The sequence below is a fragment of the Scyliorhinus torazame genome, chromosome 4 (assembly GCF_047496885.1).
Source record: "Scyliorhinus torazame isolate Kashiwa2021f chromosome 4, sScyTor2.1, whole genome shotgun sequence".
In the NCBI taxonomy this organism is placed as follows: Eukaryota; Metazoa; Chordata; class Chondrichthyes; order Carcharhiniformes; family Scyliorhinidae; genus Scyliorhinus; species Scyliorhinus torazame.
Genome location: NC_092710.1, coordinates 97,483,992 through 97,507,103, shown reverse-complemented (window position 1 = coordinate 97,507,103; position 23,112 = coordinate 97,483,992). Strand labels below are relative to the sequence as shown.

The 23,112-nt window shown below is 51.3% G+C and overlaps 1 protein-coding gene across 11 annotated transcripts in view; it reads right to left on the bottom strand.

The window, feature by feature from the left end:
* The window catches only part of adgrb3 (adhesion G protein-coupled receptor B3), a 1,156,404-nt gene that overhangs the window by 745,470 nt on the left and 387,822 nt on the right, over positions 1–23,112 (bottom strand). For all 11 annotated transcript variants that reach the window (XM_072498355.1, XM_072498358.1, XM_072498361.1 and 8 more), the window contains one exon: positions 14,075–14,239. In XM_072498355.1, coding sequence (XP_072354456.1) covers positions 14,075–14,239 — 165 coding nt within the window. The remainder of the gene's footprint in view (positions 1–14,074; positions 14,240–23,112) is intronic.

Genomic DNA, 23,112 nt, shown 5'->3' with positions numbered 1-23,112 from the left:
GCTCTTGTTTTTGCATTGAAACTTATACATTGTAATACTCAATATAGGGTGACACCTTGCTCATGAGAGACTTCTTACTCTTATTTTTAAGGTATTGGGTTCAAGTTCTGCTCCTGGACTCGACCACAACTATGGCTGATGGTGCAATACAGAGGGAATGTTGCACTGCTGGAGGTGCTGTCTTTTAGATGAGATCTCCATTAAATTGAGGCTTCCTCAGGTGGGCATATAAGATCCAATGGTACTACTTAGAAGAACAGGGGAGTTATTCCTGGTGTCTTGGCCAACATACATCCCTCATCAATATTACAGTACCAGATTAAGCTAATCATTATCAAGTCGTTCGTCATTACAATAATGACCACACTTCAAAAACATGAATAGATTGTCTATAAAGCATTTTGAGACATCTGGTGGTTCGGAAAGACACTATACAAATGCAAACCTTTCTTTACAGCAACTTAATTCCATTGTGACGTTCAAGCAAGTGCCAGTTTTTGTCTCTCGCTTCTATTCTAGTTGAGAGGTCGGAGGTAAAAGTTTTTAACATAGAAACATAGAAGATAGGATGAGGTCATTCGTTTCTTCAAACCTGCTCCATCAGGGTATTCTAACAGGGTAGATGCAGGATGTTCCCGATGATGGGGTTGTCCAGAACCAGGGATCACAGTCTGTGGATATGGGGTGGACCATTTAGGACTGAGCTGAGGAAAAATTTCTTCACCAAGCGAGTGGTGAGTCTGTGGAGTTTTCTACGACAGAAAGTAGTTGAGGCTAAAAGGGATCGAAGGGTATGGGGGAAAGTGGGAACAGGTTACTATGTTGGATGATCAGCCACATCTTTGGACTGTGGGAGGAAACCGGAGCACCCGGAGGAAACCCACGCACACACGGGGAGGATGTGCAGACTCCGCACAGACAGTGACCCAAGCTGGAATCGAACCTGGGACCCTGGAGCTGTGAACCAATTGTGCTATCCACAATGCTACCGTGCTGCCCTATATCTATCTCCCCTCAATATAAAGCTATGTCCCCTCATGCTAGACATCACCATCCGAGGAAAAAGGCTCTCACTGTCCACCCTATCTAATCCTCTGATCATCTTGTATGCCTCAATTAAGTCACCTCTTAACCTTCTTCTCTCTAACGAAAACAGCTTCAAGTCCCTCAGCCTTCCCTCATAAGGGGCGAAATTCTCCCCCAACGGCGCGATGTCCGCTGACTGGCACCCAAAACGGCGCAAATCAGACGGGCATCGCGCCGCCCCAAAGGTGCGGAATGCTCCGCATCTTCGGGGGCCGTGCCCCGACATTGAGGGGCCTGGCCGACGCCGGAGGGATTTCTGCCCCGCCAGCTGGCGGAAACGGCGTTTGTTGCCCCGCCAGCTGGCGCGGAAATGACATTCGGGGCGGCGCATGCGTGGGAGCGTCAGCGGCCACTGACAGTTTCCCGAGCATGCGCAGTGGGGAGAGTCTCTTCCGCCTCCGCCATGGTGGAGACCGTTGCGGAGGCGGAAGGGAAAGAGTGCCCCCACGGCACAGGCCCGCCCGCGGATTGGTGGGCCCCGATCGCGGGCCAGGCCATCGTGGGGGCACCCCCCGGGGTCAGATCACCCCGCGCCCCCCCCAGGACCCCGGATCCCGCCCACGCTGCCTTGTCCCACCGGTAAATAGCTACTTTAATTTACGCCGGCGGGACAGGCAATTTCTTGGCGGGACTTCGGCCCATCCGGGCCGGAGAATCCAGTGGGGGGGCCCGCCAACCGGCGCGGCCCGATTCCCGCCCCCGCCCAATCTCCGGTACCGGAGACTTCGGCAACCGGCGGGGGGGGGGGGGATTCACGGCAGCCAACGGCCATTCTCCGACCCGTTGGGGGGTCGGAGAATGACGCCCAAGATCTTCCCTCCATACCAGGCAACATTCTGGTAAATCTCCTCTGCACCCTTTCCAATGCTTCCACATCCTATAATGCGGCGACCAGAATTGCACGCAATACTCCAAATGCGGCCGCACCAGAGTTTTGTACAGCTGCAACATGACCTCATGGCTCCGAAACTCAATCCCTCTACCAATAAAAGCTAACACACCGTACGCCTTCTTAACAACCCTCTCAACCTGGGTGGCAACTTTCAGGGATCTATGTACATGGACACCGAGATCTCTCTGCTCATCCACACTGCCAAAAATCTTACCAAAAGCCCTGTCTTCCTGTTAGTCCTTCCAAAATGAATCACCTCACACTTTTCTGCATTAAACTCCATTTGCCACCTCTCAGCCCAGCGCTGCAGCTTATCTATGTGCCTCTGTAACTTGTAACATCCTTCCGCACTGTCCACAACTCCACCGACTTTAGTGTCATCTACAAATTTACTCACCCATCCTTCTACGCCCTCCTCCAGGTCATTTATAAAAATGACAAACAGCAGTGGCCCCAAAACAGATCCTTGTGGTACACCACTAGTAACTGGACTCCAGTCTGAACATTTCCCATCAACCACCACCCTTTGTCTTCTTCCAGCTAGCCAATTTCTGATCCAAACTGCTAAATCACACTGAATCCTATGGCTCCGTATTTTCTGCAATAGCCTACCGTGGGGAACCTTATCAAACGCTTTACTGAAATCCATATACACCACATCAACTGCTTTACCCTCATCTACCTGTTTGGTCACCTTTTCAAAGAACTCAATAAGGTTTGTGAGGCACGACCTACCCTTCACAAAACCGTGTTGACTATCTCTAATCAAAGTATTCCTTTTCAGATGATTATACATCCTTTCTCTTATAAACCTTTCCAAGACCTTGCCCACAACAGAAGTAAGGTTCACTGGTCTATAATTACCGGGGTTGTCTCTACTCCCCTTCTTGAACAAGGGGACAACATTTGCTATCCTCCAGTCTTCTGGCACTATTCCTGTAGACAAAGATGACTTAAAGATCAAAGCCAAACGCTCAGCAATCTCCTCCCTAGCTTCCCAGAGAATCCTAGGATAAATCCCATCCGGCCCAGGGGTCTTATCTATTTTCACACTTTCCAGAACTGCTAACACCTCCTCCTTATGAACCTCAAGCCCTTCTCGTCTAGTAGCCTGAATCTCAGTATTCTCCTCGACAACATTGTCTTGTTCCTGTGTGAATACTGATGAAAAATATTCATTTAGCACCTCTCCTATCTCCTCGGACTCCACGCACAACTTCCCACTACTGTCCTTGACTGGCCCTACTCTTACCCTAGTCATTCTTTTATTCCTGACATATCTATAGAAAGCTTTAGGGTTATAGAGCATAGAACATAGAACGATACAGCGCAGTACAGGCCCTTCGGCCCACAATGTTGCACCGACATGGGAAGTCAAAAAACAAAAGCCATCTAACCTACATTATGCCATTATCATCCCTATGCTTATCCAATAAACTTTTAAATGCCCTCAATGTTGGCGAGTTCACTACTGTTGCAGGTAGGGCATTTCACGGACTCACCACTCTTTGCGTAAAGAACTTACCTCTGACCTCTGTCCTATATCTATTACCCCTCAGTTTAAGGCTATGTCCCCTCGTGCTCGCCATTTCCATCTGCGGGAGAAGGCTCTCACTGTTTACCCTATCTAACCCCCTGATCATTTTGTATGCCTCTATTAAGTCTCGTCTTAACCTTCTTCTCTCTAACGAAAACAACCTCAAGTCCATCAGCCTTTCCTCATAAGATTTTTCCTCCATACCAGGAAACATCCTGGTAAATCTCCTCTGCACCCGCTCCATAGCTTCCACGTCCTTCCTATAATGCGGCGACCAGAACTGTATGCAATACTCCAAATGCGGCCGTACCAGAGTTTTGTACAGCTGCAACATGACCTCATGACTCCGGAACTCAATCCCTCTACCAATAAAAGCCAACACTCCATAGGCCTTCTTCACAACCCTATCAACCTGGGTGGCAACTTTCAGGGATCTATGTACATGGACACCGAGATCCCTCTGCTCATCCACACTTCCAAGAACTTTACCATTCGACAAATATTCCGCATTCCTGTTATTCCTTCCAAAGTGAATCACCTCACACTTTTCTACATTAAACTCCATTTGCCACCTCTCAGCCCAGCTCTGCAGCTTATCTATGTCCCTGTGTAACCTGCTACATCCTTCCGCACTGTCGACAACACCACCGACTGTAGTGTCGTCTGCAAATTTACTCACCCACCCTTCTGCGCCCTCCTCTAGGTCATTGATAAAAATGACAAACAGCAATGGCCCCAGAACAGATCCTTGTGGTACGCCACTTGTAACTGAACTCCATTCTGAACATTTCCCATCAACCACCACCCTCTGTCTTCTTTCAGCTAGCCAATTTATGATCCACATCTCTAAATCACCCTCAATCCCCAGCCTCCGTATTTTCTGCAATAGCCTACCGTGGGGAACCTTATCAAATGCTTTACTGAAATCCATATACACCACATCAACTGCTCTATCCTCGTCTACCTGTTCAGTCACCTTTCAAAGAACTCGATAAGGTTTGTGAGGCATGACCTACTGTGGCGCACAAAGACTCCGTGAGACAAATAGAGTGAAGTCGATGAGGCTTTATTAAGCGTGTCTGTTCCCCAGCAGCCCGATAGTAAACTGGCCTGCGGGGGAAGGCACCGGCTTCTTATACTTCGCCTTCAGGGCGGAGTATAAGGTCAACGGCCAACCAGGACCCGGGATCTGTCAGCCAATGACATGAGGGCTTCCAGTCCCACATGACCCCAAATACATACTACCACATTCACCCCTTGTCAAAATGAACCCGGCGGGGTGATGCTTCGTATGGTGGTAAGGGTTTACAGTACTGGTCCTGGGAGGATAGAACAGTTACATGGTAGTACCGTATTGTACAGTATCGTCCTGTTACAACTATTTACAGAGGATATAGGAAAAACAAAATGTTCATTGGACAGTCCATCTTTGTTTTACATCGACGCCACGAGTCGGTCGGGTGGTCTGGTCGTCCGTGTCGATCGCCTCGGCCCCCGCGGTGGTGGTGGTGCTTGTACCAGCTTTGTCGCCTCCGGGAGCCGCACGGTTTCAGCTGTCGGTGCAAAGGGGAGGGGGACTGATCCTCCTGGGAAGGGGGCGGTCGCGGGGTGCGGCGGTGGCAGGAAGGGGGGCGGTTGGGTTGATGGTGCCGGGGGGGTGTGCGTGGTGCCGGCGGGCGCCAGATCCCGCAGGGAGACCGTGTCCTGTCGGCCGTCGGGGTACTCCATGTAGGCGTACTGGGGGTTTACGTGGAGGAGGTGAACCCTTTCGACCAACGGGTCCGCCTTATGTGCCCGCACGTGCTTTCAGAGCAGGATGGGTCCTGGGGCCGCCAGCCAGGTCGGCAGCGACGTTCCAGAGGAGGACCTCCTAGGGAAGACAAGGAGACGCTCGTGAGGCGTTTGATTAGTGCTCGTACATAATAACGACCGGATGGAATGGAGAGCGTCCGGGAGGACCTCCTGCCACCGTGAAACTGGGAGATCCCTGGACCGTAGGGCCAGTAGGACGGCCTTCCAGACCGTGCCGTTCTCCCTTTCTACTTGCCCGTTCCCCCGGGGGTTGTAGCTGGTCGTCCTGCTTGAAGCTATACCCTTGCTGAGCAGGAACTGGCGCAGCTCGTCACTCATGAAGGAGGACCCCCTGTCGCTGTGGACGTATGCGGGGTAACCGAACAGTGTGAATATGCTGTTCAGGGCTTTAATGACTGTGGCCGCGGTCATGTCGGAGCAGGGAATGGCAAAAGGGAAGCGGGAGTATTCGTCCACTACATTAAGGAAATACGCGTTGCGGTCGGTGGAGGGGAGGGGCCCTTTGAAATCGAGACTGAGGCGTTCAAAGGGACGGGAAGCCTTAATCAGGTGCGCTCCATCTGGCCTGAAAAAATGCGGTTTGCATTCTGCGCAGATGTGGCAGTCTCTTGTGACTGTACGGACCTCCTCTAAGGAGTATGGGAGATTGCGGGACTTGATGAAGTGGTAAAACCGAGTGACCCCCGGGTGGCAGAGGTCCTCGTGGAGGGCTTGGAGGCGGTCAATTTGTGCGTTGGTACATGTCCCGCGGGATAGGGCATCAGACGGCTCGTTCAGCTTTCCGGGCCGGTACAAGATCTCATAGTTGAAGGTGGAGAGTTCGATCCTCCACCGCAAGATCTTGTCGTTCTTGATCTTGCCCCGCTGTGCATTATCGAACATGAAGGCTACCGACCGTTGGTCAGTGAGGAGAGTGAATCTCCTGCCGGCCAGGTAATGCCTCCAATGTCGCACAGCTTCCACTATGGCTTGGGCTTCCTTTTCCACTGAGGAGTGGCGGATTTCTGAGGCGTGGAGGGTTCGGGAGAAGAAGGCCACGGGTCTGCCCGCTTGGTGAAGGGTAGCCGCGAGAGCTACGTCAGAGGCGTCGCTCTCGACCTGGAAGGGGAGGGACTCGCCGATGGCGCGCATCGTGGCCTTTGCGATGTCCGCTTTGATGCGGCTGAAAGCCTGGCAAGCCTCTGTCGACAGCGGGAAAGTCGTGGTCTGTATTAGGGGGCGGGCCTTGTCTGCGTACTGGGGGACCCACTGGGCGTAGTATGAAAAGAACCCCAGGCAGCGTTTCAGGGCTTTTGGGCAGTGCGGGAGGGGAAATTCCATGAGTGCGCGCCTACGTTCGGGGTTGGGGCCTATTATCCCATTGCGCACTATGTAGCCCAGAATGGCTAGCCGATCGGTGCTAAAAACGCACTTGTCCTCGTTGTACGTGAGGTTCAAGGCTTTGGCAGTCTGGAGGAATTTTTGGAGGTTGGCGTCGTGGTCCTGCTGATCGTGGCCGCAGATGGTTACATTGTCGAGGTACGGGAACGTGGCCCGTAACCCATGTTGATCAACCATTCGGTCCATTTCCCGTTGGAAGACCGAGACCCCGTTTGTGACGCCAAAAGGGACCCTTAGGAAATGGTATAATCGCCCGTCTGCCTCGAAGGCTGTGTACTTGCGGTCACTTGGGCGGATGGGGAGCTGATGGTAGGCGGACTTGAGGTCCACGGTGGAGAAGACTTTATACTGGGCAATCCGATTGACCATGTCGGATATGCGGGGGAGAGGGTACGCGTCTAGTTGTGTGTACCTGTTGATGGTCTGGCTATAGTCAATGACCATCCTTTGTTTCTCCCCTGTCTTCACTACTACCACCTGCGCTCTCCAGGGACTATTGCTGGCCTGGATTACGCCCTCCTTTAGTAGCCGCTGGACTTCGGAGCGAATGAAGGTCCGGTCCTGGGCGCTGTACCGTCTGCACCTAGTGGTGACGGGTTTGCAATCCGGGGTGAGGTTCGCAAACAAGGACGGGGGTTGCACCTTGAGGGTGGCGAGGCCGCAGATAGTGAGTGGGGGTATGGGGCCGCCGAATTTAAACGTAAGGCTCTGTAGGTTACATTGAAAATCTAAGCCCAGCAAGGTGGGAGCACAGAGTTGGGGAAGGACGTTAAGTTTGTAGTTTTTGAATTCCCTCCCCTGTACCGTTAGGGTAACTATGCAGAATCCCTGGATCTGTACGGAGTGGGATCCTGCAGCTAGGCAAATCTTTTGTGCGCTGGGGAAGGTAGTTAAGGAACAGCGTCTTACTGTGTCGGGATGTATAAAACTTTCCGTGCTCCCGGAGTCGACTAGGCATGGCGTCTCGTGGCCGTTAATTAGGACCGTTGTCGTCGTCGTCTGGAGAGTCCGGGGCCAAGCCTGATCGAGTGTAACCGAAGCGAGCCGCGGTTGTAGTAGTGGGGTGGGGTCCGTTGTTGCCGTCCAAGATGGCGTCGGGGATGGACAAAATGGCCACCCCCATACCTCGCCCGTAGCTGAGGGGTCGCAAGATGGCGTCGGGGGTGGACAAAATGGCCGCCCCCATGCGTCGTACAGGTCGGGGGCGGTCCAAGATGGCGGGGCCCCTCCTCCCCTCGTGGTGGTCGGGACCCAAAATGGCGGCGTCTGCGGGTCGCACATTGAGTGCTGGGGGGTCTGGGGGGCGCTAGGACCGCGCGGAGTTCCTGTATTGCGAGCGCCCGGGCCGCGGGCGCTAGGACCGCGCGGAGTTCCTTGGCTGCGAGCGCCAGGGCCGCGGGCGCTAGGACCGCGCGGAGCTCCCTCGCCGGGGACAGCTGTGGTTGGGGCCAAGGCCGGCGGGTCAGTACTGCGAGCGCTGGGACCGTGAGGAGGTCCCTTGCCGGGGACGGAGATCGGGGTCCAGGTAAGTTGTATTGCCGGCGGGTCAGGCGTGGGGCGCGGGACGGGGGTGAGGGCCCAGGTCGGCGGCGCTGGCGGGTCAGGCGTGGGGCGCGGGACGGGGGTGAGGGCCCAGGTCGGCGGCGCTGGCGGGTCAGGCGTGGGGCGCGGGACGGGGGTGAGGGCCCAGGTCGGCGGCGCTGGCGGGTCAGGCGTGGGGCGCGGGACGGGGGTGAGGGCCCAGGTCGGCGGCTCCGGCGGGTCAGTCGTGGGGCCGCGAGCGCTGGCACCGTGCGCAGCTCCCTCGCCGGGGACAGCGGTGGTCGGGGTCAAGGTAGGTGGCGCCGGCGGGTCAGGCGTGGGGCGCGGGACGGGGGTGAGGGTGGCGTTCGGGATGCGAAAAACCCCCTCCTCTCCGTGGAGAGTGTTGGCCGGCACCCAAATCGGGAGCGCCGGCGGCGGGTCGTACATGGGCTGCGGGGAGGGGGGTTGGGGAGCGGAGGCGGCGTGCAGGGCTCCCAGTTCTCCCGGGGCCGCGGTGGTCGGGACCCAAAATGGCGGCGCCTGGGGGTCGCACATGGCGTGCTGGGGGGGTTGGGAGGCATAGACTGCCTGTAGGGCTCCCTGTTCTCCCGGGACGGCGGCGACCACGCGGGACCGGCACACCACCGCATAGTGGCCCTTTTTCCCGCAGTTTTTGCAGATGGCTGCGCGGGCCGGACAGCGTTGTCGGGGGTGCTTCGCCTGGCCGCAGAAATAACAGCGGGCGCCCCGGTGCGACTCGGCGTTTGGACTGCGCAAGCCTGTGGGGTGTCCGGGGGGGGGGGGGGGTAGGGGGTTTGCCGCGGCGGGTACGTACGGGGCCCAATGGCCTGCCGCGCGGTCGGGGCCGTAGGCGCGGGTATTACGCGCGGCTACGTCCAGCGAGGCTGCCAGGGCCCGTGCCTCTGAGAGTCCTAGTGACTCTTTTTCTAGAAGTCTTTGGCGGATTTGGGAGGATTGTATACCTGCAACAAAAGCATCGCGCATTAACATGTCCGTGTGTTCGTTTGCGTTCACCGACGGGCAGCTGCAGGCTCGTCCCAATATCAGCAGTGCGGCGTAGAACTCGTCCATCGATTCTCCGGGAGCTTGCCGTCTCGTCGCGAGCTGGTAGCGAGCGTAGATTTGGTTAACTGGGCGAACGTAGAGACTTCTCAGTGCTGTGAAGGCCGTCTGGAAATCGCGGGTGTCTTCAATGAGGGTGAAAATCTCCGTGCTCACCCTCGAGTGCAGGACCTGCAGTTTTTGTTCATCTGAGACTCGGCCTGTGGTCGATGTGATGTAGGCCTCAAAGCAAGTCTGCCAGTGTTTGAAGGCTGCTGCCGCATTCACTGCGTGGGGGCTGATCCTCAGGCATTCTGGAATGATACTGAGCTCCATAGTCCTTTTTAGGCACGCTTAATAAATTGTGGCGCACAAAGACTCCGTGAGACAAATAGAGTGAAGTCGATGAGGCTTTATTAAGCGTGTCTGTTCCCCAGCAGCCCGATAGTAAACTGGCCTGCGGGGGAAGGCACCGGCTTCTTATACTTCGCCTTCAGGGTGGAGTATGAGGTCAACGGCCAACCAGGACCCGGGATCTGTCAGTCAATGACATTAGGGCTTCCAGTCCCACATGACCCCCAATACATACTACCACACCTACCCTTCACAAAGCCATGCTGACTATCCCTAATCATATTATTCCTATCTAGATGATTATAAATCTTGTCTCTTATAATCCCCTCCAAGACTTTACCCACAACAGACGTGAGGCTCACCGGTCCATAGTTGCCGGGGTTGTCTCTACTCCCCTTCTTGAACAAAGGGACCACATTTGCTATCCTCCAGTCCTCTGGCACTATTCCTGTAGCCAATGATGACATAAAAATCAAAGCCAAAGGCCCAGCAATCTCTTCCCTGGCTTCCCAGAGAATCCTAGGATAAATCCCATCAGGCCCCGGGGACGTATCTATTTTCAGCCTGTCCAGAATTGCCAACACCTCTTCCCTACGTACCTCAATGCCATCTATTCTAATAGCCTGGGTCTCAGCATTCTCCTCCACAACATTATCTTTTTCCTGAGTGAATACTGACGAAAAATATTCATTTAGTATCTCGCCTATCTCTTCAGGCTCCACACACAATTTCCCATCCCTGTCCTTGACTGGCCCTACTCTTACCCTAGTCATTCTTTTATTCCTGACATACCTATAGAAAGCTTTTGGGTTTTCCTTGATCCTACCTGCCAAATACTTCTCATGTCCCCTCCTTGCTCGTCTTAGCTCTCTCTTTAGATCCTTCCTCGCTACCTTGTAACTATCAAGCTCCCCAACTGAAACTTCACTCCTCATCTTCACATAGGCCTCCTTCTTCCTCTTAACAAGAGATTCCACTTCTTTGGTAAACCACGGTTCCCTCGCTCGACGCCTTCCTCTCTGCCTGACCGGTACGTACTTATCAAGAACACGCAGTAGCTGATCCTTAAACCAGCTCCACATATCCAGTGTGCCCAACACTTGCAGCCTACTTCTCCAACCTATACCCCCCAAGTCATGTCTAATGGCATCATAATTGCCCTTCTCCCAGTTATAACTCTTGCCCTGCGGGGTATACGTATCCCTTTCCATCACTAACGTAAACGTCACCGAATTGTGGTCACTGTCCCCAAAGTGCTCACCTACCACCAAATCTAACACCTGGCCTGGTTCATTACCCAAAACCAAATGCAATGTGGCCTCTCCTCTTGTTGGCCTGTCAACATATTGTGTCAGGAAACCCTCCTGCACACATTGTACAAAAAAACGACCCATCTAATGTACTCGAACTATATCTTTTCCAGTCAATATTTGGAAAGTTAAAGTTATCCTTGATCTTACCTGCCAAAGACTTCTCATGTCCCCTCCTGGCTCTTCTTAGCTCTCTCTATAGGTCCTTCCTAGCTAACTTGTAACTCTCGAGCGCCCTAACTGAACCTTCATGTCTCATCTTTACATAAGCCTCCTTCATCCTCTTGACAAGTGTTTCGACTGCTTTAATAAACCAAGGTTCCCTTGCTCGACCACTTCCTCCCTGCCTGACAGGTACATACTTATCAAGGACATGCAGTAGCTGTTCCTTGAACAAACTCCACATTTCCATTGTGCCCATCCCCTGCAGTTTTCCTCTCCATCAAATGCATCCTAAGTCTTGCCTCATCGCATCATAATTTCCTTTCCCCCAGATATAACTCTTGCCCTGCAGTACATACCTATGACCCCTGGTTCTAGAATTCTCCACCAAGGGAAACAATTTTATTCTGTCCATTCTTTCTCTTCCCCTCATAATTTTGTACACCTCAATTAAGTCACTCTTCAGCCTTCTTTGTTCCAAGGAAAATAACCCCAACCTATCCAATCTCTCCTCACAGCTCCTTTTCTAGCCCTGGCAACATTCTTGTAAACCTCTTCTGCACTCTCGCCAGAGCAATTACGTCCTTCCTGTAATGTGGTGACCAGAATTACACACAATACTCCAGTTTTGGCCTCACCTGTGTTTTATACAATTCCAACATTATATCCTTTCTTTTATATATCTATCCTTTACCAATGAAGGAAAGCATTCCATATGCCTTCTTTACAACCTTGTCTACTTGAACTGTTGCCTTTAGCGACCTGTGTATTTGTATGCCATGATCTCTCACTTCATCGACCCATCTTAGTACATTCCCATTTATTGTGTAGTCCCTATAATTGTTTGACCTCCCTAAATGCATGACCTCTCACTTCTCTGTGTTAAATTCTATCTGCCACTTTATTGCCCACTCCACCAACCCATCTATTTCATTTTGGAGATTATAGCTATCCTCTACACTGTCTACCACTCAGCCAATATTTGTGTTGTCTACAAATTTCCAAATCATCCCCCCCACGTTCACGTCCAAATCATTAATATATAACACAAACACCAAACACCAAGCCCTGTGGAACACCACTTTAAACAACTTTCCATTTGCAAGGGAAGCCATCAATCATTACCCTTTGTTCCTGTTACTAAGCCAACTTTTTATTCAGTTTGCCACATTGCCCTGTATCCCATGGGCTTTCACTTATTTGGACAATCTGCCATGTGGAACTTTGTCAAACGCCTTGCTAAATTCAATTTACACAACATCCACTGCACAACCTTCATCAACCCTTCTTGTCTCTTCCACAAAGAATTCAATCAGATTTGTGAGGTAAGACCTTCCTTTAACAAATCCATGCTGACCATCCCTGACTAGCCCATGCCTTTCTATGTGACAGTTAGTCCTATCTCTCAGGATTGATTCTACTAATTTTCCCACCACCGATGTAAGACTAACTGGCCTATTATTGTTCGGTATTTCCTTCGATCCATTTTAAAACAGTGGAGCACATTTGTATTTCTCCAATCCTTTGTTACCTCTCCAATCTACTGCCAATGAGTATTGGAAAATCATCCTTGGAGAATCTGCTATGTCCTCCCTGCCCTCCTTCAGTAGCCTCAGAAACAATCCACCTGGCCCTGGCAATATTTCAACTTTCAAGGATTCCAACCCTTTGCATACTTCCTCTCTCTCTTTACAATTATCCCATCCAATATCTCAGTGTTCCTCCTGGACTCCTATAACTGCATCATCCATTTCCTTTGTAAACACAGAGACAAAATATTAATTTAAAGCTCTTCCCACAGCCTCTGCATCTATACACAAGTTCCCTTCTTCATTTCTGATAGGTCTCAATTCTCATTTACTGACTTTTTACTATTAATATATTGATAAAACATTGTTGGATTTTCTTTAACTTTACTTGCTAATCTTTTTTCATAGCCTCTCTTTGGTTTCCTTACTTCCTCTTTTACTTCATCCCTGCTCTTCCTATACGTGTCTAAGCTATCTTCAGTGCTTTTATGTGCCTATGGGCTTTTCACAGTAACTTCATTGAAGCATACTTGTGACAATTAGTGATTATTATATTATCATTATCGTACGTTTTCTTTTTCTGTTTGATCTTCCCCTGTATTCCTCTAGACAACTAGGGGGGTCTAGATTTGGCAGTACCATTCTTCTCTTTGGAGGGGACTTCTTTACTGCCTGCTGCACCTGCATGCTTACTTCCAGTGACTGGTGTACAAGGACACCCAGGTCTTGTTGAACATTTCCCTCTCTCAATCTATAGCCATTCAGATAATAATCTGCCTCTTTGTTTTTGCTATCAGAATGGATAACCTCACATTTATCCACATTATACTGCTTTTGTCATACATTTGCCTACTCACTCAACTTGTCCAAATCACACTGAAGCACCTCTACATCCTTTATTCCTCTACTAACTTAACAAAGCAATGAATTCTCACTCTTGGACTAGGACACGATCAAGTGTCCTCCAATTGTTTATATTTCCAAAAGAACCTATGGCAAACACTTGTAACATGCAAAGGGGTACAACCTTCAAATTAGAATTTAGTTGTTCAGGCCAGGAAACCCGAAACACCTATTCATACAAACAATGGTGCAAATCTAGAATGCTTTTCCCAAAAAAACTGTAGAGGCCAAGGGGTCAAGAAAAAAAATGTTAAAAGATTTGTATAAGTAGAGGTTTGACCTAACAATAATAAGAGAAACAAAGAAAAAAGGTGAGTTTCTAAGGCTGCTCAGACATGATGCAGAATGAGGTTAATAGATTTTTAGGCAACAGTATTAAAGGTTACGGAACCAAGGTGGCGATATATGAGTTTTACGTCAACCATGATCTAATTGTATGGTTCAAATAGGTTTGAGGAGCTGAATGCACTGTTCCTATGATCTAACACCACGCAGGTATTGTATAACCATGTGTTGCACTAACCTGGGCACAAGGCAATGTTGCAGATTTTTGTTTGGGACTCTGGTCCATCACATACTCGGCCACCATACTGAGGAGAAATGCACGATCGTGACCTGGTCCTTTGTCCTCTGCCACAGGTGAATGAACACAAGCTCCAGGGTGACCAGTCTTCCCATACGCCATGCACTGCAACAGAATAAAAACAGTTTGTATAAGTAGAGGTTTGACCTAAAGAAAAAAGGTGAGTTTCTAAGGCTGCTCAGACATGATGCAGAATGAGTGTTGGGGGTGTGTGGTATAGATAGGTGGCAGGGGTAGGTACAGCTTTGAAAGTGCTGGTACCCTATGCCACAAACCGTTGGGTATAACTCTGTGTCCACCTTTTCCTCTTTGTCTGTGTTTATGACTCCCAGAAGGTGCATCCATCAAGATGGGGGAAAGGTTAGGCGATGCACCTGTAAGGATAGGGAAGAAAATCAATGGTGCATGCCCACAGAGCTCTGTCTCACACACACACACACTTTGGTATGTCTGGTTCCTTCATGCGATTCCCAGAGATCAGGGAAGAGATCTGCATCCTGCTCCCAATTAGGGAATGATAGTTTTCCTGATGTGAAAACCAAAACAAAACCCACACACAGAAATAGCCATTGCTTTAATATGGCCTGAAAATCTCAGCAATCTACTGGCAATGTGAAAAACACTCAACAGCAATAAATATACAGCAGTGCACAGTTATTCATTTTGAAAATTGTTAACATTTTACAGACTCTTCTGAAATGATTATATCCTATAAGGACAGAAATTCTCATTTAAAAGAAAAAGAGATGCTCTAAATGGGTATACAGCACATTCAAGATCAAATGGGGATGAATAAGACTGAGGCCCACAGTGCCAGAGCAATTTGACTTCCCTTGTGGGGGAGCTTTTCAATACTGTGCAACCATCAAAACACCAAACAGTTCGCCGCATGCAGTGATAAACTGAAAGGACAGAAAGTCATGGAGGCAGCTCCACATCCACATCCCAGTGCTTGGCCAGGGAGCTGTATTGATGGAAGTAGAGCAGTAAGACATCAGCTTAGTAATCCTTTTGGGGTTGGGGTGGGGGTGGGGTGTGCGTAGCGGCAGATTTAAATCAATTGCATTTAATAATCACTCATGCAATGGCGGTGTAGTTTTTAATGTCATCCAATTGCTAAACCAGAGAACAAAAATAGTGCTCTCGGAACACAGGTTCAAATCCCACCGCTGCTGATAAAAATATCTGGAATTGAAAAGCTCGTGACAATAATGATTCATTGTCTTGAATATACAATGTGGTTCAGAAGTGTCCTTTAGAGACAGAAATCAGCCACCCTGCCCCACTCTATCCCATATGTGACTCTAGGCACACCGTGTGGTTCAATGTACTGCTCGGCAATTAGGAATGGGCAACAAATGCTTGCCTTATTGGCAAGTCCACATCCCATCATTCAATGAACAAAAGTCTAATATTTAATGTCTGTGATCTATCCCTCTCCCATTTTATGGAAATTAATACCTCAGATGTTCCGAATAATTTTTAGAAGTTCATTTTTTGGAAGTGAGTGTCGTTCGTAGACCAGCATTTATTGCCCATCCCTAATTCCCATGAGAAGGTGGTGATGAGCTGCCTCTTGAACCAGTGCAGGCAATGTTCGGTGATGGCGTAGTGGTATTGTCACTGGGCTAGTAACCCAGGGCAATATCTGGGGACCCATGTTAAAATCACTGCAGCAGATGGTGAAATTTGAATTCACTAAAAATCTTGAATTAAAATTCTATTGACCATGAAACCATGGTCGATTGTCAGAAGGACCCATCTGGTTCACGAACGTTCTTTCTAGAAGGACATCTGCCGTCCTTACCCAGTCTGACTTACATGTAACTCCAGATCCACAGGAATATGGTAGACTCTCAAATGCCCTCTGAAATGGAGAGCAGCTAGGGGTGGACAATAAATGCTAGCCCAGTCAGCGATGGCCACATCCCATGAATGAATTAAATAAAGGCGGACCCACAGTATTGTTTGGGATGGAGTTCCAGGACTTTGACCCAATGACAGTGAGGATCGGTGATATATTTCCAAGTCAGGATATGGTTTGGAGAGGAACTTTCAGGTTGTGGTGTACCCATGCATCTGCTGCTCCTATCCTTCTAGAGGTGGTAGTGGTCGTGGGTTTGGAAGGTGCTGCTCAAGGAACATTGGTGAACTCCTGCAGTGCATCTTGTAGGTGGTACACATGGCTGCTAATGTGTGCTGGCGGTGGGGGGAGTGAATGTTTGTAGAAGTGATGCCAATCAAGTGGGCTGCTTTGTTCTGAATGCTTTGGAGTTTCTTGAGTGTTTTCGGAACTGCACCCATCCAGGCAAGTGGAAAATATTCCATCACACTCCTGACGTGTGCCATATAGATTGGGGACTTTGGGGAATCAGGAGTTACCTTCTAACCTGCTCTTGTAGCCACAGTATTTATATGGCTAGTCCAGTTTCAGTATCTGACCAATGGTAACCCCCGAGATGTTGATATTAGGTGATTCAGTGATGGTAATGCCATTGCATGTCAAGCAGCGGGGGTTTGATCCTCTCTCATTGGAGATGGCCAATGCCTGGAACTTGTATTGCATGAATTTCCTTGCTACTTGTCAGCCCAAGCCTGAATATTGTCCAGGTATTACTGCATCTGGGCATGGACTACTTCTGAATTGTGAATGTGCTGAACATCGTGCAATTATCAGTGAACATCCCCACTTCTGATCATTTGATGGATGGGAAGTAATTGATGAAGCAGCTGAAGGTGGTTGGGCCTAAGACACTACCCTGAGGAACTCCTGCATTGATATCCTGGAACTGAGATGATTGACCTCCAACAACCACAACCATCTTCCTTCCTATGACTCCAACCAGGGAAGAGTTTCCCCCCTGATTCCCACTGACACCAGTTTTGCTTGGGCTCTTTGATTCCCAACTCAGTCAACAGCTGCCTTGATCGAGGACAGTCACTCTCACCTCATCTCTGGAATTCAGCTGCTTTGCCCATGTTTGAGCAAAGACTGTAATGAGGCAGGAGCTGAGTGTCCATGGTGGAACCAAACTGAGCATCAGTGAGCAGGTTATTCTATGCAAGTGCCACTTGATAGCACTGTTGATGTTCCTTCCATCATTTTATTGATGACCGAGAGTAGACAGATGGGCCGTTAATTGGCTGAGTTGGATTTGTGCTGCTTTTTGGATATAGGACATAGTGATGCACTATGAATTACGACGAGACGAGAGTAGAGTGTAATCGAGGCTTTATTACGCAGAGATGTGTAGCCTCCCGCAGCTGCTGTCGAAATGGCTGCAGCTCGGAGAGCCCACACATTTATACTCCGCCTACTGGGCGGAGCCATCAGGCAGGGATCTACCCCCGGACCTGTAGTACAGGGGTCTTACCGTAATACCCCTCGTATGCAGTATATACAATACAACAGTGGTGACTACCACATTCACCCCCTGTTAAAAAAGAGTCCAGCTTGGGGGGGGTGGAAAACTATTTACATTCAGGTGTTTAACATTTTAAGGAAAAGTTTACAAATTCAGACGATCGGGCGCTTTGATCCGTCGTTGCGAGCGCCGCAGTTCTGGTGGCGATTTCGGCGTCGGTGACTCCGGGAGCGTGTCAACCTCATCTTCATCCCTGGGTGGGAGGAGGACGGATTGTCCTGGAGCAGGGGTGTGGTGAGGTGCGCCGGGGGAGGGAGGGTGGCGCCGGGGCAGAGGGGGTGGTGGGGGGTGGTGTGGGGACCCAGCTGGTGCCAGGTCCCTGAGGGAGACTGTGTCTTGGTGGCCATCGGGGTACGCTACATAGGCGTACTGCGGGTTCGGGTGAAGTAGCTGTACCCTCTCAACCAACGGGTCCACCTTGTGTAGCCGCACGTGCTTGCGGAGGAGGACGAGTCCTGGGGCTGCCAGCCACTTTGGGAGCGAAACCCCAGAGGTGGACTTCCTGGGGAAGGCAAAGAGATGTTCATGGGGAGTTTCGTTAGTCGCAGTGCAAAGGAGCGACCGAATGGAGTGAAGGGTGTCGGCGAGGACCTCCTGCCAGTGGGAGGTCGGGAGATTTCTGGACCGTAGGGCCAGCTGGACGGCCTTCCAGACCGTCCCATTCTCCTGCTCCACCTGCCCGTTTCCCCGGGGGTTGTAGCTGGTCGTCCTGCTCGAGGCAATGCCCCTGTTGAGCAGGTACTGGCGCAGCTCATCGCTCATGAATGAGGATCCCCGGTCGCTGTGGACGTAGGCGGGAACCGAACAGAGCGAAGATGGTGTTGAGGACTTTGATGACGGTGGCAGACATCATATCGGGGCATGGGATGGTGAAATGGAATCTGGAATATTCGTCGACCACATTAAGAAAGTGCGTGTTTCGGTCAGTGGAGGGGAGGGGCCCTTTGAAGTCCACGCTGAGGTGTTCAAAGGGGAGGGAGTCCTTCACCAGGTGCGCATGGCCTGGCCGGTAAAAGTGCGGTTTGCACTCCGCACAGACCTAGCAGTGTCTGGTGATAGCCCTGACTTTCTCGATGGAGTAGGGCAGATTGCGGGCCTTTATGAAGTGATAAAAGCGAGTGATCCCTGGGTGACAGAGATCGTCGTGCAGGGTCTGGAGTCGGTCCACTTGTGCGCTGGCACAAGTACCTCGGGATAGGGCATAAGGGGGTTCGTTGAGCTTACCGGGGCGATACAAAATCTCATAATTGTAGGTGGAGAGCTCGATCCTCCACCTCAAGATCATATCATTTTGATCTTACCCCGCTGTGTGTTGAACATGAAGGCAACCGACTGTTGGTCAGTGAGGAGAGTGAATCTCCTGCCCGCCAGGTAATGTCTCCAATGCCGCACAGCTTCAATGATAGCTTGGGCCTCCTTTTCGATGGAGGAGTGCCGAATTTTGGAGGCATGGAGGGTGCGGGAAAAGAATGCCACGGGCCTGCCTGCCTGGTTGAGGGTGGCGGCTAGAGCGTCATCTGATGCATCGCTCTCGACTTGGAAGGGGAGCGTCTCGTCGCCCGCATGCATCGCGGCCTTGGTGATGTCGGCCTTGATACGGTTGAAGGCCTGTTGAGCCTCAGCCGTCAGGGGGAAAACGGTGGAGTGAATGAGTGGGCGGTCCTTGTCCGCATAGTTAGGGACCCACTGGGAGTAGTACGAGAAGAAGCCCAGGCATCGTTTGAGGGCCTTGGGGCACTGGGGATAGGGGAGTTCCATGAGAGGGCGCATGCAATCAGGGTCGGGCCCTAGCACTCCGTTCTGGACCACATGGCCGAGGATAGCTAATCGGTTTGTGCTGAACACACACTTCTCCTTGTTGTAGGTTAGGTTGAGGAGTTTAGCGGTGTGGAGGAATTTGGAAAGGTTAGCGTCGTGGTCCTGCTGGTCGAGGCCGCAGATGGTGACGTTATCCAGGTACGGGAAGGTGGCCCGCAGTCCATACCGGTCAACCATTCGGTCCATCTCCCGTTGGAAGATCGAGACCCCGTTAGTGACGCCAAAGGGAACCCTAAGGAAGTGGTAAAGGCGGCCGTCCACTTCAAACGCGGTGTATGAGCAGTCCGCCTTGCGATTGGGGAGCTGGTGGTAGGCAGATTTCAGGTCCAATGTCGAGAAGACCCGGTACTGCGCAATCTGATTGACCATATCAGATATGCGTGGGAGGGGGTACACATCGAGCTGCGTGTACCTATTGATTGTCTGACTGTAGTCAACAACCATCCTGTTTTTCTCCCCGGTTTTCACCACTACCACTTGGGCTCTCCAGGGGCTGTTGCTGGTCTCGATAATACCTTCCCGTATCAGTCGCTGGACCTCGGACCTGATGCAGGTCCTGCCCTGGGCGCTGTACCGTCTGCGCTGGTGGCGACGGGTTTGTAATCCGGGGTGAGGTTTGCAAACAGAGAAGGCGGGTTGACCTTAAGGGTCGTGAGACTGCAGACAGTAAGTGGTGGTGGGGGCTCGCCAAATTTCAGGGTTAGGCTCTGGAGGTTGCACTGGAAGTCCAGGCTGAGTAGCAAGGCAGCGCAGAGGTCGGGGAGGACGTAGAGCCGGAAGCCGCTGAACTCTACGCACTAGATGGTGATGGCGGCAGTGCAGTACCCCCGGATCGTCATGGAGTGGGATCCGGAGGCCAGGGAGATTTTCTGGTTAATGGGGTGTACCGTGAGGGAGCAGCGCCTTACCGTATCGGGGTGGATGAAGCTCTCAAGTGCTCCCGGAGTCCAGGAGGCAGGATATCTTGTGCCTGTCGACCTTCACTGTCGTCGACGCGGTCGCGAGGTTATGCGGTCGGGACTGGTCGATCGTGATGGAGGCGAGACGCGGCTGGTCGGCGGTGGTTGCAGGCGATGAGCGGCCCAATGAGGTGACCAACAAGCAGGGGTCCTGAGGCGGGGAAGATGGCGGTGCCCACGGGCTGCACGTGTCCTGAGGCGGGGAAGATGGCGGTGCCCACGGGCCGCACGTGTCCTGAGGCAGGCAAGGTGGTGGCGCCCACGGGCCGCACATGTTGTGAGGTGAGTAAGATGGCGAGCAAGATGGCGGCACCCACAGGCCGCACGTGTTATGAGGTAAGCAAGATGGCGGCGCCAACGGGCCACACGTGGTCTGAGGCGAGGAAGATGGCAGCGCCCACGGGTCACACGTGGGACGTGCAGGGACAATAGCGGCGATCGAGTGGGCCTGGCATACAGCAGTGAAATGTCCTTTCTTCCTGCAGGCCTTGCAGAGCGCGCTCCGCGCCGGGCAGCGCTGCCGGGGGTGTTTTGTCTGTCCGCAGAAGTAGCACTTGGGTCCCCCGGGGTTGGTTGGCTGCTGCGCGGCGCAGGCCTGGGGTTGGCTGGGGGTGGTCACTGATGGGGTGTACGATGGGATGTTCGCTGGTGGGGTCCACGATGCCCAGGAGGGGTGGGCCATGCGGTCGGGGGCATACACCTGTACATTGCTTGAGGCGACTGTGAGCGAGATTGCTAGTTTCTTGGTCCCCGCGAAGTCGAGGGTAGCCCCTTCTAAGAGGCGCTGGCAGATGTAGGCCGGCCCTATGCCTGTAATGAACGCGTCTCTAACTAGCAGGTCAGAATGTTCAATGGCCGAATCAGCCTGGCAATCGCAGTCTCTCACCAGGGCGTGCAGGGCACGCCAGAAATCTTCCACAGACACACCGGAGAGTTGATGCTGCGTGGACAGGATGTGCCTGGCATAGAGCTTGTTGATCTGCTGAGTGTAGTTCTCCTTCAGTAGCGCCATGGCCTCAGCTTAGGTCGGCGCGTCCCGGATGAGGGGAAAGATATCGGAGCTCAGCCACGTATACAGGATCTGGTGCTTCTGTGCCTCTGAGGGTGCTTCTGTTGCAGATCCGATGTATGCTTCAAAGCAAGCTAGCCAATGTGTGAAGGCCGACTTGGCATTGTCTGCCTGAGGGTGCAGCTGCAGGCGATCAGGCTTGATGCGGAGATCCATCGTTGTGAAATCTCTGCGTAATAAATTGATGCACTATCAATTACGACGAGACGAGAGTAGAGAGTAATCGAGGCTTTATTACGCAGAGATGTGTAGCCTCCAGCAGCTGCTGCCGAAATGGTTGCAGCTCGGAGAGCCCACACATTTATACTCCGCCTACTGGGCGGAGCCAGCAGGCAGGGATCTACCCCCGTAGCTGTAGTGCAGGGGCCTTACCATAATACCCCTTGTATGCGATATATACAATACAACAGTGGTGACTACCACACATAGCTGGTCAATGTTCCATATTGACGGGTACATGCCAGTGCTGCAGCTGTAATGGAAGAGGCATGGCTTCTGAAATCCCAAGAGATCTCGCAAATATGGATTTAAGTTATCTGGCACTGGGGGATAAAAAGAAAATGGGTTTAGAAATGACATTTTCAAATGTGAAGTGCAAGGTGAAGGAAATAAATGATTTATGGATGGAATTCCAAGGCAAAGAGGCAAGAGGGCTCAAAGCCCTGGTGGACGAAAGATGTGAATTAAGAAATGCAATTTTGAGCAGGTTTAGGGCTGGAGCTCAGGGCAGTGGAGGGATTTATAGAAAAGCAGAAGAATTTTGATTGGATGCAGTTTCTTTTATTACTTCATGGGATGTGGGCATTGCTGGCAAGGCTAACATTTGTTCCCCATCCCCGTTTGCCCTTGAACTGAGTAGTTTACTCGGCCATTTCAGAGGGCAGTTCAGAGTCAACCATATTGCTGTTGGTCTGGAATCACATGTAGGCCAGACCAGGTAAGGAGGCACATTGCCTGCCCTAAAGGACATTAGTGAACCAGATGGGTTTTTACAACAATGAACAATAGTCATCATCATTGTTATTATTGTTTACAATCTAGATTTATTCAAATTTAAATTCCACCAGCTGCTCCGATGGGATTTGAACCCATGTCCTCTGAACAGTAGCCTGGGTCTCTGGATTACTAGCCCCATGCACTAACATTTCCTGAAAGCCCTTCGTGAGCAGGGAGACAGTAGCCGGGATTCTCCGTTGTGAGCCACTGGTGAGGACGGAGAATTTGGCGCTCAGCCAAATCGCCCATTCACTGCAGCGAGACCGGAGGATCCTGCTGCCATGAACGCACGGAGAATCCCGCTCATTATAGGTCATCTAGACGGAGGAAAAGCTGTGAGTAGGGGATTGGTGAGCAGGAATTTGAATGTGGGTCAAAATACATGTGGCAGAGTTTAAAGGCAGGTTTTTTTTGGAGAGATTTCAGGGCAGGGGAAGCCAGCAAGGAAAGGTTAGGCTGGTGCTATCTGGACATGATGAAAGTATGTTTTACAATTGTAATGGCAAATGGCCATGAAGGTACTGACAGAGATGTAGAGTGAAGCTACAGGCAGGTCATCTTTGCGATGGATGGAATGTAGGGTTCATACGTCAGATCAGGGCCAAACCTGACACCAACCTTACCAATGCAGAGGGGTTCGGAATAAATGGAAAGGGAGTGGAGATTCCTGGAATAGCTTCAATCTCCCTGGTGGGAAGTTGGGCTTTATCT